Source organism: Ornithorhynchus anatinus, chromosome 1 (genome assembly GCF_004115215.2).
Source record: "Ornithorhynchus anatinus isolate Pmale09 chromosome 1, mOrnAna1.pri.v4, whole genome shotgun sequence".
NCBI classification, from domain to species: domain Eukaryota; kingdom Metazoa; phylum Chordata; class Mammalia; order Monotremata; family Ornithorhynchidae; genus Ornithorhynchus; species Ornithorhynchus anatinus.
In genome coordinates this window covers 33861757-33876789 of record NC_041728.1, presented here as the reverse complement: position 1 = coordinate 33876789, position 15033 = coordinate 33861757, and the positions used below count along the sequence as shown (strand labels likewise).

Here is a 15033-nt window from a genome sequence, read left to right as displayed (position 1 = left end):
GGTGATACGGAGTAGACATTTCTGCCTTCCCCATTTCTCCTTCACCCTGACATTCTTGTCAGCCTCGACAAAATTGCCGGAGGTTTATGATGCAGTTTTCCCATTCAAGGCATCAGTACTGGTTCTAAGAGAGTTAAAAGTTACAAATTAAAGCGCTGTTTTAAACCCCGGGCCTTTTTCAACATTTTCTTTAGAGATCTTGTTTGAATTCAGCAAGTTTTCATTTTCATCTGAATTAAATCTCCCTGAGGGCTTAATAGCTTAACAGGATTAAAGGAAAATTTAAAACACACGTGTTGAGCCGACAATGTGGCTTATTCAGATATTTTTTAAGAGGCATGTTGAAAACGTTAACAGACACCCTTTAAATCAATCCGTCCTATGTATCAGGCTTACCGTGGGCAGAGCAATGTACTGAGCGCTTGGAAGAGTACAACACAACAGTATAACAGGCACATTCCCCAACCACAATGAGGTTATAGTCTAGAGGAATTGGACATTGTAAAGAATCATAGAGGCTGGCAGGAGATTTGAGATTCTAATCTTGCCTGAAAGGGACTGCATATTTGGAACTGTTGAGGGTCCCTTTGCTCACCGTCCCCACCCAGCCCCGAAATGCTCATGTACGTAGCTGTAATTTATTTATTTATATTAATATGTCTCCCCCTCTAGACTTTAAATTCATTGTGGGTGGAAAATTCATCTATTTAGTATACTTTCCCAAGCGCTTAGTACAGTGCTCTTCACACAGTAAGTGCTCAATAAATGCAATTGATTGATTGATTACAAGGAGGTTGCATAGTTGGAATTGCTCTAAAAATCAGCTGGGGCACAGCTGTGTCACGGAATCATTGCAGATGGCTTAATGCATATCTTATTCATGTATCAATCCTTTGGACTGTAAACTCTTTGGGGGCAGGGATTGTACTCTCCCAAGTGCTTAGTACAGTGCTCTGCATATGGTAAGCGCTCAGTGAGTCCGAGAGATTGATCAACCTAGTAAGCTCTAAATAAATCCCACACAAAGGTCCAGAATGAATCACTTTCCCATTTTTGACCATCTTTTGCCATATTTAACATCATGGAGAAAGTCGGCAGCCAGAAATAAAGTTTAAGTGGAGCAAGAATCCTCACCAGGTTACCTAGTGCTGCCTGCTGTGTGATCTTGGGTGAGTCACTTAACTTTGCTCTGCCTCAGTTTCTCCATCTGTAAAATGGGGATTCTCTCCTACCTAGATCTGTGTGGGACATGGACTGTTCCCGATCTGATTATCTTGTATCTTCTCCAGTGCTTAGCACAGTGCTTAGCATAGAGTCAGTGCTTAACAAATAATCCAATGTTTTGATCATTACCATCATTATTATTTCACATTCTGCCCCTGTAATAGCGATAAACAGACCTTCAGGCTGCTGACCTTTCACCTTTCCCAATCGTCCCTTCTCTCTAGAAGAAATAAGGAACAGGCCAGCCTAGAGACTCCACGTAGTATCAGGTATACAGCCTTGAGCAGGAATCCCCGGGCTTAAGTTTAAGTTCATCTCTAGTCCTGATCCATTTTATGACCTTCAACAGAATGCTTTGCCTGTCCTCCCAAATGTCTCATGAGATGAGGTCTCAGCCATTTCATTCATAAAGGGCATCAGCATTCCTCAGAGAAAAAAGCAAACCCTCCATAAAAACGATCAATTTTTAAGAATTTTCTATAGTACTTTACCTAATTATCTGAGTGGGGTGATCAGGTCCTCACAAACCCACTTATGAGTTTGATGCAGATATGAAGTGAACTTGTCCTCTAGACTGTAAACTTGTTATGGGTAGGGAATGTGTCTGCTAATTCATTTGTAGTGTACTCTCCCAAGTACAGTACTCTGCATATAGCATGCACTCAATAAATTCCATTGATTGATTGATTGGTTGATTGATGAAACGGGTAATGAAATGGGTAATGAAACAACACTGGGAATCTTGGGTTTTCTGGGAGAATGCATAGATTTTCTTTGATTTCCTTTTCAATATTTGAATTGACGTCCCAGTGTCTCCCACTTTTTCATTTTGGGTTTTTTTAATGGTATTAGTTAAGTGCTTACTATGTATCAATCATCATTTTAAGCTCTGGTGTTGATGCAAGGTAATCCAGTGGGACACAGTCCCTGTCCAAGTAGGAGGGAGGACAGGGATTCAATCCCCTTTTACAGATGAGGGAACCGAGGCCTAGAGAAGTGAAATGACTTGCCCAAGTTCTCACGAGAGACAAGCGGCAGAGTCAGGATTAGAACCCAGGTCCTCTGACTCCCAGGCCCGCGCTCTAACCACTAGACCTGATTGACTGCGGGCCATGGTCATGCAAAAGAAAATCCATGTATATGTCCTCTCCAAAGTGAAACCTTTCTGTGTTCTGATCTGTTGGGGAGTTTTTGGTTTTTTTAATGGCATTTCTTAAGCGCTTACTGTGAGCCAGGCACTGTCCTAAGTGCTGGGGTGGATACAAGCTAATCAGGTTGGACATAGATTGAGAGAGTCTCTTACCTCCCCTGTGCAGTCACGGGGAGTGGAAGTGGTCTGAAACGCAATAGTCAGCCGTAGCTGATGACATGGGGAGGGACAGACAAAAGCATGTAAACACGTGGGTGTTGTATGCTTTAGCGTGTGGAGGACTGCCCCTTCTGGTCCAGGTGAGCCAGAAGGCACTGCTGCTTTGGGAGTGCTTACTGTTTTTTTTTTAAAAATTTAATGGTATTTGTTAAGCCCTTATTATGTGCCAGGCACTGTACTAAGCTCTGGGGTAGATACAAACTAATCAGGTGGGACACAGTTCAAGACCCACGTGGGGCTCACAGTCATAATCCCATTTTGCAGGGGAGTTAACTGAGGGCCAGAGAAGTGCCGTGACTAGGCCTAGGTCCCATAGCAGATGAGGGGCGGAGCTGGGATTAGAACCCAGGTCCTTTGGAAGGTCCTGACTCCCAGGCTCGTACCCTAACCACTAGGTCATGCTGCCTACCCAAATGGAAGAATGATAACAGGCTTCACCCCCATTTTATAGATGAGGTAACTGAGACACAGAGAAGCTATATGATTTGCCCATTGGGCTATTACTTTGTGCAGAACACTGAACTAAGCTCTTGGGTGAGTCCAGAACAAGAGAGTTGAGAGGTAGCATGGTCTCGTGGATAGAGCTCAGGCCTAGGAGTCAAAGGACCTGTGTTCTGATTCCTTGCTCTGTGACCTCGGGTGAGTCACCTAACTTTTCTGTGCCTCAACTGTAAAATGGGGTTTAAATCCCTGTTCTCCCTCCTACTTAGACGGTGACCCCAAGAGGGACAGGGATTGTGCCCGGCCTAATTAATTGGCTACCCAGTGGTTGCGCATCCACTTTCTCATTAAGCAGGAACTCCTCACCATTGGCTTTAAAGCACTCCATCAACTTGCCCCCTCCTACCTCACCTCACTGATCTCCTACTACAACCTAGCCTATACACTTTGCTCCTTTTTAAATGGCATTTGTTAATTACTTGTGATGTGCCAGGCACTATTCTAAGTGCTGGGGTAGATACAAGCTAATCAGGTTGGACACAGTCCCTGTCCCACATGGGGCTCACAATCTTAGTCCCTGTTTTGCAGATGAGGTAACTAAGGCCCAGAGAAGTGAAGTGACTAGTCCGTCACGCAGCAGATAAGTGGTGGATCTGGGATTAGAACCTAGGACCTTCTGACTACTATACCTGTGCTCTATTCAGTAGGTCATGCTGCTCTTCTAGTGCCAACTTAGATCTCGTCTATCTTGCCGCCAACCCCTTTCCCTCATCCTCCCCCGAGCCTGGAACTCCCTCCCCCTCCATGTATATGCCAGATAACCACTCTCCAAACCTTCAAAACCTAGTTAAGGTCACATCTCCTCCAAGATGGTCTTCCTTGATTCAACCCTTTCCCCGGCTCCCTCTCCCTTCTGCATCATTTTTGCACTTTGATCTTTGACCTTTGGACATTTGACATTTGCCCTAACCCCACAGCACTTATGTATATATCTTTAAATTATATATTTTAAATTACTTATTCGTATTAGCCTCCGTCTCCCCTGCTAGGCTGTAAGCTCATTATGGGCAGGGAACATGTCCGCTAATTTGTGGCATTGTACTCTCCCAAGCCTTAGTACAGTTCTCTGTGCATAGTAGGCACTCAATAAATACCATTGATTAACTTGTACCTTCCCCAGTGCTTAGAATGATGTTTGACATAGAGTAAGTCCTTAACAAATACCATTAAAAAATGGTATTTTTTGAGTACTTATTGTTCACAGAGCACTGTACTAAGCACTTGGGAAAGTGCAGTGCAGAAGAGTCATTAAGTTCCCTGCCCTCACCGCACCTGGTTTTCCAGAGAAAGCTGCTGTCAAGTGGCCCAGTGAATTGGGGGTGTTTCACCCCAACAGTGTTGTGCTTTTTCTTTTAATGGCATGTAAGTGCTTATTTTGTGCCAGACACTGTCCTAAGTGCTAGAGTAGATACAAGCTAATTAGGCTGGACACAGTCCCTGACCCCCATGGGGCTCACAATCTCCATTTCACAGATGAGGTGACTGAGGCCCAGACTGTGTCTATCCCAATTTGCTTGTATCCACCCCAGCACTTAGTACAGTACCTGGCATTTAGTAAGCACTTAATAAATACCGTAGTTATTATTATTATTATTATTATGTGAAGCCTGCCCAAGGACACACAGCAAACAAGCGACAGAGCTGGGATTAGAACCCAGGTCCTTCTGACTCCCAGACCCAGGCTCTAGCCACCAGGCCACACTGCTTGTGTGGCAGGGAATGTGTCTATCGTTATATCATCCTTTCCCAAAGTGTTTCGAATGGTGCTGTGCACAAAGTCAGTGCTCAATAAATACGATTGGATGAATGAGTCCTGCTGTAGCGAGCCTGGTCCCGACCATTCTGGGCTGGTTGGTTTCAGGGTGCGTCTGTGGGTTGGGGGGCTCAGAGGGGAAGCAGATGGAAAGGTCGGTCTGCCTGAGGGCTGGAGAATGCAGTCGCCTACGTCTTCATTCACCCTCTCTACCAAGTGAAGAGAGCACAGTATAAGGAACGCCAACAGGGTCTGCTTTCTGGGCTCTGCGGCTATGAGGAGAAGCAGCATGGCCCAGTGGATAGATCACGGGCCTGGGAGTCAGAAGGTCATGGGTTCTAATCCCAGCTCTGCCACTTGTGTGCTGTGTGACCTGGGACAAGTCACTTCACTTCTCTGGGCTTCGGTGACCTCATCTGTACAATGGGGATCGAGACTATGAGCCCCACGTGGGAGAGGGACTCTGTCCAGCTCGATTTGCTCGTATCCACCCCAGCTCTTAGTACAGTGCCCGGCATATAGTAAGCGCCTAACAAACACCACAGTTGTTATTATAATTGCTGGAATGGTGCTCGGGATTCACAGGAACCATACCATTTCTGCTCTCTGCTCTGCTGTTCTTCTTTGAAAGGACCAAAGCGATAAGCAGATCTGCCCTTACAAATGCCTGGCTCTGTTGGCAGTCACCCCGATGAACTTCAGATTTGGGGAACTGTGCTCACCAGAGTCAAAATCTTACCATTTCCTCTTTTTTATTCTTTTTTTGAAATATTTGTTAGGCACTTATACATGTCCATTGGAGACAGGTGGATTTGGCCTACCTTGTCACACTGTCAGCAGTCCATTCCTGAAAAATGAACACCAGTGCTGTGTGTGTGTTGTTGTTGTTATGGTATTTGTTAAACACTATGTGCCAGGCACTGGCCTAAGCATCAGGGTAGATACAACTAAATCAGATTGGACACAGTGTCTGTCCCATTGGGGCTCACAGTCTACATCCCCATTTTACAGATGAGGGAACTGAGGCCCAGGGAAGTGAAGTGACCTGACCAAGTTCATGCTGCAGGCAGATTTACCTTCCAAGCTCTTAGTACAGTGCTCTGCACACATTAAGCGCTCAATAAATACGATTGAAAGAATGAATGAAGTGGCAGAACCAGGATTAGAACCTGGGTCTTTCCAACTCCCAGACCCTTGCTCTCTCCTAGGCCACACTGCTTCTCTTAATAAGCGCTTACTGTGTGCCAAGCACTGTTCTAAGTACTGGAATAGATACAAGTTTATCAGATTGGACATAGTCCTTGACCCACATGGGGCTCCCAGTCTTAATCCCCATTTTATGGATGAGGGAACTGAGGCCCAGAGAAGTGAGGTGACTTACCCAAGGTCACACAGCAGACAAATGGCAAAGGCAGGATTAGAACCCAGGTCCTTCCGACTCCCAGGCCCGGGCTCTCTCCACTAGACCATCCTGCACTCCTTCCTGACTCATCTCAGCTTTAGGTCGTCAGTTTCCTTTGACCCTCAAGTCACCCCGAGTCCCATTCTACCCAGGCTCAAAACTGGGCCCAGGACTGGTTGGCTTTGGCATTCTACCTTTCCCTGTGGCAATGAAGTTGGGTGACATCTTGGTTGGTGTAAAGCGCTTTGATTTTCCGAGTGCTCTCACATTACACACCTCACTTTGACTCTACCAACAACCCCGTGAGGTAGGTCATTTAACAGAGGAGGAAACCGAGGTTCAGAGAGGCTAAGTGATTTGCCTGCCGTCACAGAGCAGGCCGGTGGCGGAACTGAGACTTGAACCTGGGTTCTCCGACTTCCAGACGGTTGCCTCCTGCTCCATCGCACTGCCTCTGCTCCACGCAGTATTCACCTCGTGGTACCAAGACTCGTTATGAGAAAGCAGCAGGGCCCTGCTGACAGCCCTGGCACCCTGCTCAGCCAGTGGCCGCGGTGCCGGGAAACAGGTGCCAACGGCTTCAGGTTTGACGCTGATCTGGGAAGACAGTGGGGCAAAAAGAGGACAGGGCCCAGGGCTGGCACGAGGCCGGCTGGGCTGCTGCATTCCCCCCGGCCATCTCTCTCCCTCCTGTGTGGAGGAACGGGGCCCAAACGGCTGCCTCAAAGTCACCATCGGCCTGCCTCCACCTCCGTTTGGCCCAGACCACTGATCTACCGGGATACTGTGGCTGGGGATCTATTGAGCGATCCATCGATCGTATTTATCGAGTGCTTGCTGTTTACAGAGCGCTGTGCTAATCACTTGGAAGAGTACAGTGTAACAGAGTTGGTGGACACGTTCCCTGCCCACAACGAGTCTAAAGGGGGAGAACGGCACTGATAGAAATTTTAAAATGACGGATATGGATGTAAGTGCTGTGGGGCTGAGGGCGGGTGGAAAAAGGGTGTGAATCCAAGAGCAAGGGTGATGCAGAAGTGGAAGAAGAGGAAATGAGGCCATAGTCAGAAAGGCCTCTTGGAGGAGGTGTACTTCTGGTAAGGCTTTGAAGGAGGGGAGAGCGATTGTCTGTCGGCTGGCCCTCCTTCTAGATGTGAGCCCATTTTGGGCAGGGATTGTCTCTGTTGCTGAACTGTTGCTGAATTAGTACAGTGCTTGGCATATAGTAAGCACTCAATAAATACGATTGAATGAGTGAAGAGGGAGGCTGTCTATGGCCAGCGGCAGAAGAGTCCCACTTATAGAAGTGTGGCACACTGATCCTATGCCTCTGTTTTGGTTTCCTCCAGAAAATCAAAGACTCCAGCTTTGACGACTGGAAGAACATCCGAGGCCCCCGGCCGTGGGAAGACCCCAATCTCCTCCAGGGCCGGACTGCAGAAAGTCTGAGGGCCAAGCCAGCCTGACCGTGCTCGCCCGGGCCATCCGCCCTGCCGTCTGAATGCCGCCGATCTCATCTCCCTCTGCCTCATCCCGCGTTGACGGCAGAGGAAAGCCAACCCAAGAGGGACCATCCGGCCGGCCTGACCGAGGGGAATTGTCCCGAAGCCAAGCAGCTTCTAACCCTCTACCAACCAGAAACGGCTTTTTGAGCAAGCAGATTATGCACCTTAATTTTCAATTAAAATCTCTGGGACAGTGATAACAAGGTTTGGTCTCTCTCTTCATTTTCTTTGACCACCACTGGTGCTGCGAAGTGGCGTTGCCTCGTGGAGTCAGAGGTCCTGGGTTGTAGTCTCGGCTCCGCCACTTGTCTACTGGGTGACCTTGGGCAAGTCACTTCATGTCCCTGCGCCTCAGTTTCCTCATCTGGAAAATGGGGATTTAATCCTTGTACCTTCTCCTACTTTGACCATGACCTGATGATCTGATATCTGCCCCAGAGCTTCGTGCAGTGCTTGGCACAGAGTATGGGCCTAACAAATATCACAATAATTTTGATATCGATATTTGTATAGGGTTTTAGAGTAGAGGTGAAACCTGGGTGGTCCCAATCTAATAATAACAATAATATTAATAATGATCATAATGGTAATAATAATACTTAAGCGCTTACTGTGGGCCAAACACTGTTCTAAGCCCTGGAAAAGATACAAGTTAATTAAATTGGACTCAGTCCCTGTCCCACATAGGGTTCACAGTCTTTTTCCTCATTTTCCAGATAAGGTAACTGAGGCCCAGAGAAGGGAAATGACATCCCCAAGGTCACAATGCAGATAAGTGGCAGAGCCAGAATTAGAACCCAGGTCCTTCTGACTCCCAGGCCCATATAATCTGCTTCCCGAAGAGGTGAGCGGGGTTCCAGTTCTGAATAACTGCAGAAAGCAGTGAGGAACAAACCAGGTCTAGGGATGCTGCTTGAAAGAGTTCGCTGGTGGTTCATTCCTCCGGTCTCACTCTATATATGCTAATTGTTCATTTGATCATATTTATCGAGCACCTACTGTGTGCTGAGTACTGTACTAAGTGCGTGGGAAAGTACAGTGCAACAATAAACAGTGACATTTCCTGCCCAAAACAAACTTAGTTGGATGGGGGATACGTTACCAGCATTCTCAAGGTTGTCGGCCGAATTGTAGAATTCATCGATAGGCTGGAATTGTGTCTGCAGATCATTTCTGATATTAGAAATAGATCACAGACACATGAGCCTTCTATGCATCGAGAAGCAGCGTGACCCTAGCGGAAAGAGCACGGGCCTGGGTTCTAATAATAATAATAATGTTGGTATTTGTTAAGCGCTTACTATGTGCCGAGCACTGTTCTAAGCGCTGGGGTAGACACAGGGGAACCAGGTTGTCCCACGTGGGGCTCACAGTCTTAATCCCCATTTTACAGATGAGGGAACTGAGGCACAGAGAAGTTAAGTGACTTGCCCACAGTCACACAGCCGACAAGTGGCAGAGCTGGGATTCGAACTCATGAGCCCTGACTCCAAAGCCCATGCTCTTTCCACTGAGCCACGCTGCTTCTCTTCTAGTCCCAGCTCCGCCACTTGCCTGCCCTGTGACATCGGGATAGTCACTTATCTTGTCTGTGCTTTGGTTTCCTCATCTATATAATAACAGTAATAATAATAATTATGGTATTTGTTGAGCACTTACGATGTTCCGGGCACTGTACTAAGCCCTGGAGAGGATACAGATAAATTGGGTTCAACATAGTCCCTGTCCCATGTGGGGCTCAGACTCAATCCTCATTTTACAGATGAGGTCACTGAGACCCAGAGAAGTGAAGCGACTTGCCCAAGGTCATACAGAAGACAAATGGCAGATGTGGGATTAGAACCCATGATCGTCTGACTCCCAGGCCTGGGCTCTATCCACTAGGCCATACTGCTTTTCTTCTCGGTACTGAGACAGTGATCCCCATGTGGGACAGGGACGGTGTCCAACCTGATGACTTTTTCTATCCCAGCGCTTAATACAGTGCCCGGCACATAGTAAGCACTTAGTATCAGCAGCAGCAGCACCATCATCACCATCATTGTGGTCTTTTTCCCATTTGTAATACAGTTGAGGTTCCCCCCAAATACATTTTTGTTTGAAAAAATGTGGATTTACCTTACACTATCATGGATAATAATATTAATAATTATATTTCTTAAATGCCCACTTGGCTCCAATAATTGTGCTAATGTTACAAATCAGGAAGCTGAGGAACAGAAAAGTTATTCACTCCACCCTCAGCCCCACAGCATTTATGTCTATAACCTGTAATTTATTTATATTAATGTCTGTCTCCCCCTTTAGACTGTAAGCTCCTTGTGGGCAGGGAATATGTCTACCGACTCTGATGTACTCTCCCAAGGGCTTAGTAGAGTGCTCGGCACACAGTAAACACTTGATAAATACCATTGATTGATTGACTGGTTTGTTGAAGTAAGATGCCCAGGCCTACCTAGCAGGCAAGTGGCAAATCTGGGATTTGAACAGTGCTCTCCATACAGTAAGCAACAGTGCTCTCCACACAGTAAGCACTCAATAAATACAATTGAATGAATGAACTCAGGTCTCCTGACTTTCCAGGCCCATGCTCTTTCCATTGGGCCAGAATATGATTGATTAATAAATTAACTGAACAGACAAATATTTTCCAAGGCACTAGTTCCTGTTGCTCCTGTCAGGATCGCACCTGGAGAGTTTCCAGTATTCTACCAGTCTCGACTATGGGAGGGAGAGTCCGGCAGAGGCCTCCCCATTCCATTCCTCGCTTGGCCAGTGGCTAGCGAGTAGAAGGCAATCTGCTACAAGTCAAAACTCCTTCATGCTGGGCAGCAGTGGCATGGGAGAGAGTCAAGGATGGAGACTCAAGTTGACTGCACGGAAGAAGGCAATGGTAAAGCACTGCCATATTTTTCCCAAGAAAACTGTGGATACACTACCTGATTGAATGCCAATGGAGGTGGGACGTTCTGGGACAGATGTGTCCGTGGAGTCGCTATGGGTCAGAGACGACTCAACGGCATAAGACGAGACAAGTCCCTGTTACTGGAATTGCCCACAGGCAGGATCGGGGTCTTGGAGACGTAGAACGATGACCAGAGCGGACTGTATCGTGCATCTGGTGTTGGGGCTCTTGGTGCAGGAGTTGAGGAGGGTGAGGGGAAGGGGGCCAGTGAACAGTGAATAAAGGGGGCGAGTCAGGGTGATGGGGAAGGGAGTGGGAGAAAAGGAAGTGGGCTGGAAAAGTGTGCTTCCAGAGCAGATGCTTATTTTGGACAACTTGTGTTACAAGGAAATTCCCTTTGTCAAATATATTCACCCACACATTCCCTGTTCCTCCCACCTTCCTTTAAAGGAGTTCTGGTACAAAACTTAAAGGGAAGCAGGATGGCCTAGTGGATAGGGCACAGAGCTGGGAGGCAGGAGGAGCTGGGTTGTAATCCCGGCCCTGCCACTCATCTGCTGGGTGACTTTGGGAAGGTCACTTTAAGTCTCTGGGCCTCACTGACCTCACCTGTAAAATGGGGATGAAGACTGCGAGCTCCATCTTGGACATGAACTGTGTCCAACCTCATTATCTTGTGTCTTCCCCAGTGGTAAGTACAGAACTTGGCACGCAGTAAGCGCTCAACAGATACCATTCCAGCGCTTAGTACAGTGCATGGCACCTAGTAAGCACTTAATAAATACCATAATTATAAATTATTATATTGAACAAACTAAAGCACTCAAGCCTTTAACAATAAAATGAAGCACTTCTTCATGCAGTGCTTTCAGACACACCTAATGCCCTAAGCCACCCAGCCTTTAATTTCTTTTTAAATTATGAATGGTTTTAATCAGCGGAGAGCCAACTAGAGATTGCTCCCTGAGAAAAGCAGGAAGAACTGAGAGTTTTAAATGAGAAAAGTCTCCGGGGGTGTTCCTTCTGATGAAAAATAAGTCGAGCATGTATTAGAGAGACGGACAGGGAAAATCCTTGATTTCCTTCCCTAGTGGCGTGGGCATAAAGGCTGTTCCTTTTCTCCAGGCATACATAGGGATCTGGAAAGGGATTATCAATGACAAATTGATGCTAAGCAAGTGCCGGGGGGGCTGAGAGGGCTGCTTTTCCCGCTGTGCAGAGGATTATGGCCTCAAGGCCAGATTTTCAGAGAAATTAGGCTGATGTAGTGGAAAAGAGAGAAGCAGCATGGCCTAGTAGGCAGGGCACAGGCCTGAGAATCAGTGGACCTGTTCATAAACCTGGCTTCGCCCCTAATCTGCTGTGTGACCTTGGGCAAGTCACGTCACTGCTCTGGGCCTCAGTTTTCTCATCTGCAAAATGAGGATCAAGACTGTGAGCCCCACATGGGACAGGGACTGTGTTCAATCTGATGATCTTGTGCCTACCTCAGCGCTTAGAACTGTGCTTGGTACATTCATTCATTCATTCAATCCTATTTATTGAGCGCTTACTATGTGCAGAGCACTGTACTAAGCGCTTGGAAAGTACAATTCGGCAACAGATAGAGACAATCCCTACCCAACAATGGGCTCACAGTCTAAGCACTACTTAACCAATACCACAATAATTGTAATTATCATCATTATTATTATCATTATTATTACTAAGGATTGAACGCTTGTTGTGGGCAGGGACCGTGTCTGCTGATTCTGTTGTATTGGACTCTTCTAAGGACTTAGTACAGTGCTCTGCACATAGTAAGCACTCAATAAATACCATTGGTGGGTGGATTAAAAATGAAAGTGCCTCAGATGCTCATCATTTCTGCTAACAAGAACAGGGCAGTAGGGTCCGGCTAAAAATGATTTGGACCGGTGGCCCAGCTTTTTAAGTATTTGTGAATATTTGTTGGGAGGCTCTGAACCCAGTTTGCAGCTGAGCGTGATGTGGCATGGGAAGAATGTGACTGGATCTTGGACACAGAACTAAAATCTCAGAGGCTCCAGTTTAGAATCTCAGTTCTTAATTTCACTTAAATTCCTGTAACTGCCCACAGGATTTCCGTACATATCTTCTTACGTAAACTCAGGGGTATAGTCCCTTTGCCTTACGGTCCTGTAAACTGTAAGCTCCTTGTGTGCTCAGGGATCGCATCTACTGACTTTGATGTATTAGACTTTCTTAAGTGTACAGTGCTCTGCACACAGTAAGTGCTCAATAAATGCCATTGATGAATCCATCGACTTTTCCTCATCTGTAATTTTAGTGTCCGTTGACCGGTCTAATGAGGATGATAATGATGACGGTAGTATTTGTTAAATGTTGACTATGTGTCACTGCTCTAAAGCGCTGGGGTAGATCCAAGCTAATCAGGATAGACACAGTCCTTGTCCCTCATGGGGCTCACAGTGTTAATCCCCATTTTACAGATGAGGGAACCGAGGCCTAGAGAAGTGAGGTGACCTGTCCCAAGTTACACAGCAGACCAGTGGCAGAGTCGAGATTAGAACCCAGGTTCTTCTGACTCCCAGGCCTGTGCTTTAGCTGCTAGGCCGGGTCTAGATTCTACACTCGTCTCTCGACTCTATTAGGATGATGCCTACCAACTCCGTTGAATCTTGCTGCACCGTAAGTGGTCAGACAGTACCATTGATTGATTGGTTGATTGAAGGCTGGAAGGACACACGCAGAATAATAAGGTATTTGTTAAACCCTTCCTACGTGAAAGCACGGTCTTATTTATTCATTTTGATTATTTTTTATGGCATTTGATAAGAACTCACTGTGTGTCAAGCACTGTTCTAAGCACTGGGGCAGATACAAGTTAACCAGGTGGGACACAGTCTCTATCCCACATGGGGCTCCCAGCCTAAGTAGGAGGGAGAACGGGGATTGAATTCCCATTTTAGTTGAGAAAGAGAGGCCTGGAGAAGTGAAGTGACTTCCCCAAGGTCACACAGAAGACCAGTGGTGGAGTCTGGATTAGAACCCAAGTCCTTCTCACTCCCCGGGCCCATGCTCTATCCACTAGGCCCTCTTGCTTCCCTCGTCCTTGTCATCACCGTGAACCGGTCTTCTCTGAGGGTCCTCGGGGTGTACCTTGGTCCATACAGTTCTTGTCCCACGGAAGGCTCACAGTCCAAGTGGGAGGGAGAACAAGTATTTAATCCCCACTGTACAGATGTGGAAACTGATACCCAGAAAAGCAAACTGACCAGTGTGAAAAGCATCAGTGAGGCAGAGCCAGGATTAGGATCCAGGTCTCCTGATGCCCAGGCTCGTGCTCTTTCCATGAGGCCATGCTGCTTCTCAAAAGGAGCCAAGAGTTGGCGGGTTGTGGGCGCGCAGAGCAGCCATTCCCACTAGAGCAAGGTCTGGGGGGTGCTCACTCCCCACTCCGGTGGGGCTGTGGCCGGGCCGGGAAGGAATGCTCTCTCCACGCTGAGGCATGATGGGGAGAAAGCTGAGGCCCCTCTCCCACCTCCAGCACCCCTCTGGCTTTCAAGAGGACAACTGGGGTCGCAGCCTAAAAGCTGTCTAGGAGAAGCTGCCGGCCTGGCCGCAAGGTGTCCGTCCCCCCAGTTCCTTTGGGTTGATGGCCCTTGCCCCCCCAGTCACTCCCACCATCCCCAGAGTCAGTGCGGGTGTATCTCTTGTTGTAGGCAGGGCATGTCACTGTTTATTGTTGTACTGTATTTTCCCAAGTGCTTAGTACGGTGCTCGACACGCGGTAAGCGCTCAATGAATATGATTTGAATGAATGAATCTCTGCTTTTTTGTGTTTTTTTTAAAATAAATTGTATTCATTAAGCACTTACTATGTGCCAGACACTGTACTAAGTGCTGGAGTGGATACAAGCAAATCAGGTTGGACATAATCCCTATCCCACATATTGCTCACCGTCTTAATCCTCATTTTGCAGATGCAGGAACTGAAGCCCAGAGAAGTGAAGCGACATGTCCAAGGCCCCACAGTAGATCGGTGGTGGAGCCAGGATTAGAACCTGGATCCTTCTGACTCCCAGCCCTGGGCTCTATCCATTAAGTCACGCTGCTTCTCTGCTGCCCAACAAGCTTTCAGTGTCTCAGGGGCAACCTGGCAGCCAAGGCCGGTGGACCCCAACATCGCTTCAGCTCCTGTTCCAAGGTTTCACCGGCCGCCACTGTGAACCAGATTTCTCTGAGGCCTCTGGATACAGCCAACAGCACCTGTGACCACCGGCTCACTTGGCTGGCTGCAGGAACCAGGCTTGGCGAGCGGCGGGTTCTCAGCAGGAGCATGGGAGAGTAATTCCTCTGTGGTCAGGCTGTGAAGTGGGGGAAATAATAATA

At 47.3% G+C, this 15033-nt stretch overlaps 1 protein-coding gene and 1 non-coding gene across 2 annotated transcripts in view; both read left to right on the top strand.

Moving 5' to 3' along the window:
* Positions 1-7957, top strand: part of LOC100090298 (cytochrome c oxidase assembly protein COX16 homolog, mitochondrial) — a 56377-nt gene extending 48420 nt beyond the window's left edge. The window contains exon 4 of the mRNA XM_001519418.6: positions 7599-7957. Within this exon, the coding sequence (XP_001519468.2) occupies positions 7599-7715 (117 nt within the window). The 3' untranslated portion in view covers positions 7716-7957. The remainder of the gene's footprint in view (positions 1-7598) is intronic.
* Positions 7958-10425: 2468 nt separating this feature from the next.
* On the top strand, positions 10426-10563 carry LOC114817765. Its single transcript, XR_003765619.1, has one exon. It is a non-coding gene; the product is annotated as a small nucleolar RNA SNORA7 (small nucleolar RNA).
* The last annotated feature ends 4470 nt before the right edge of the window (positions 10564-15033 follow it).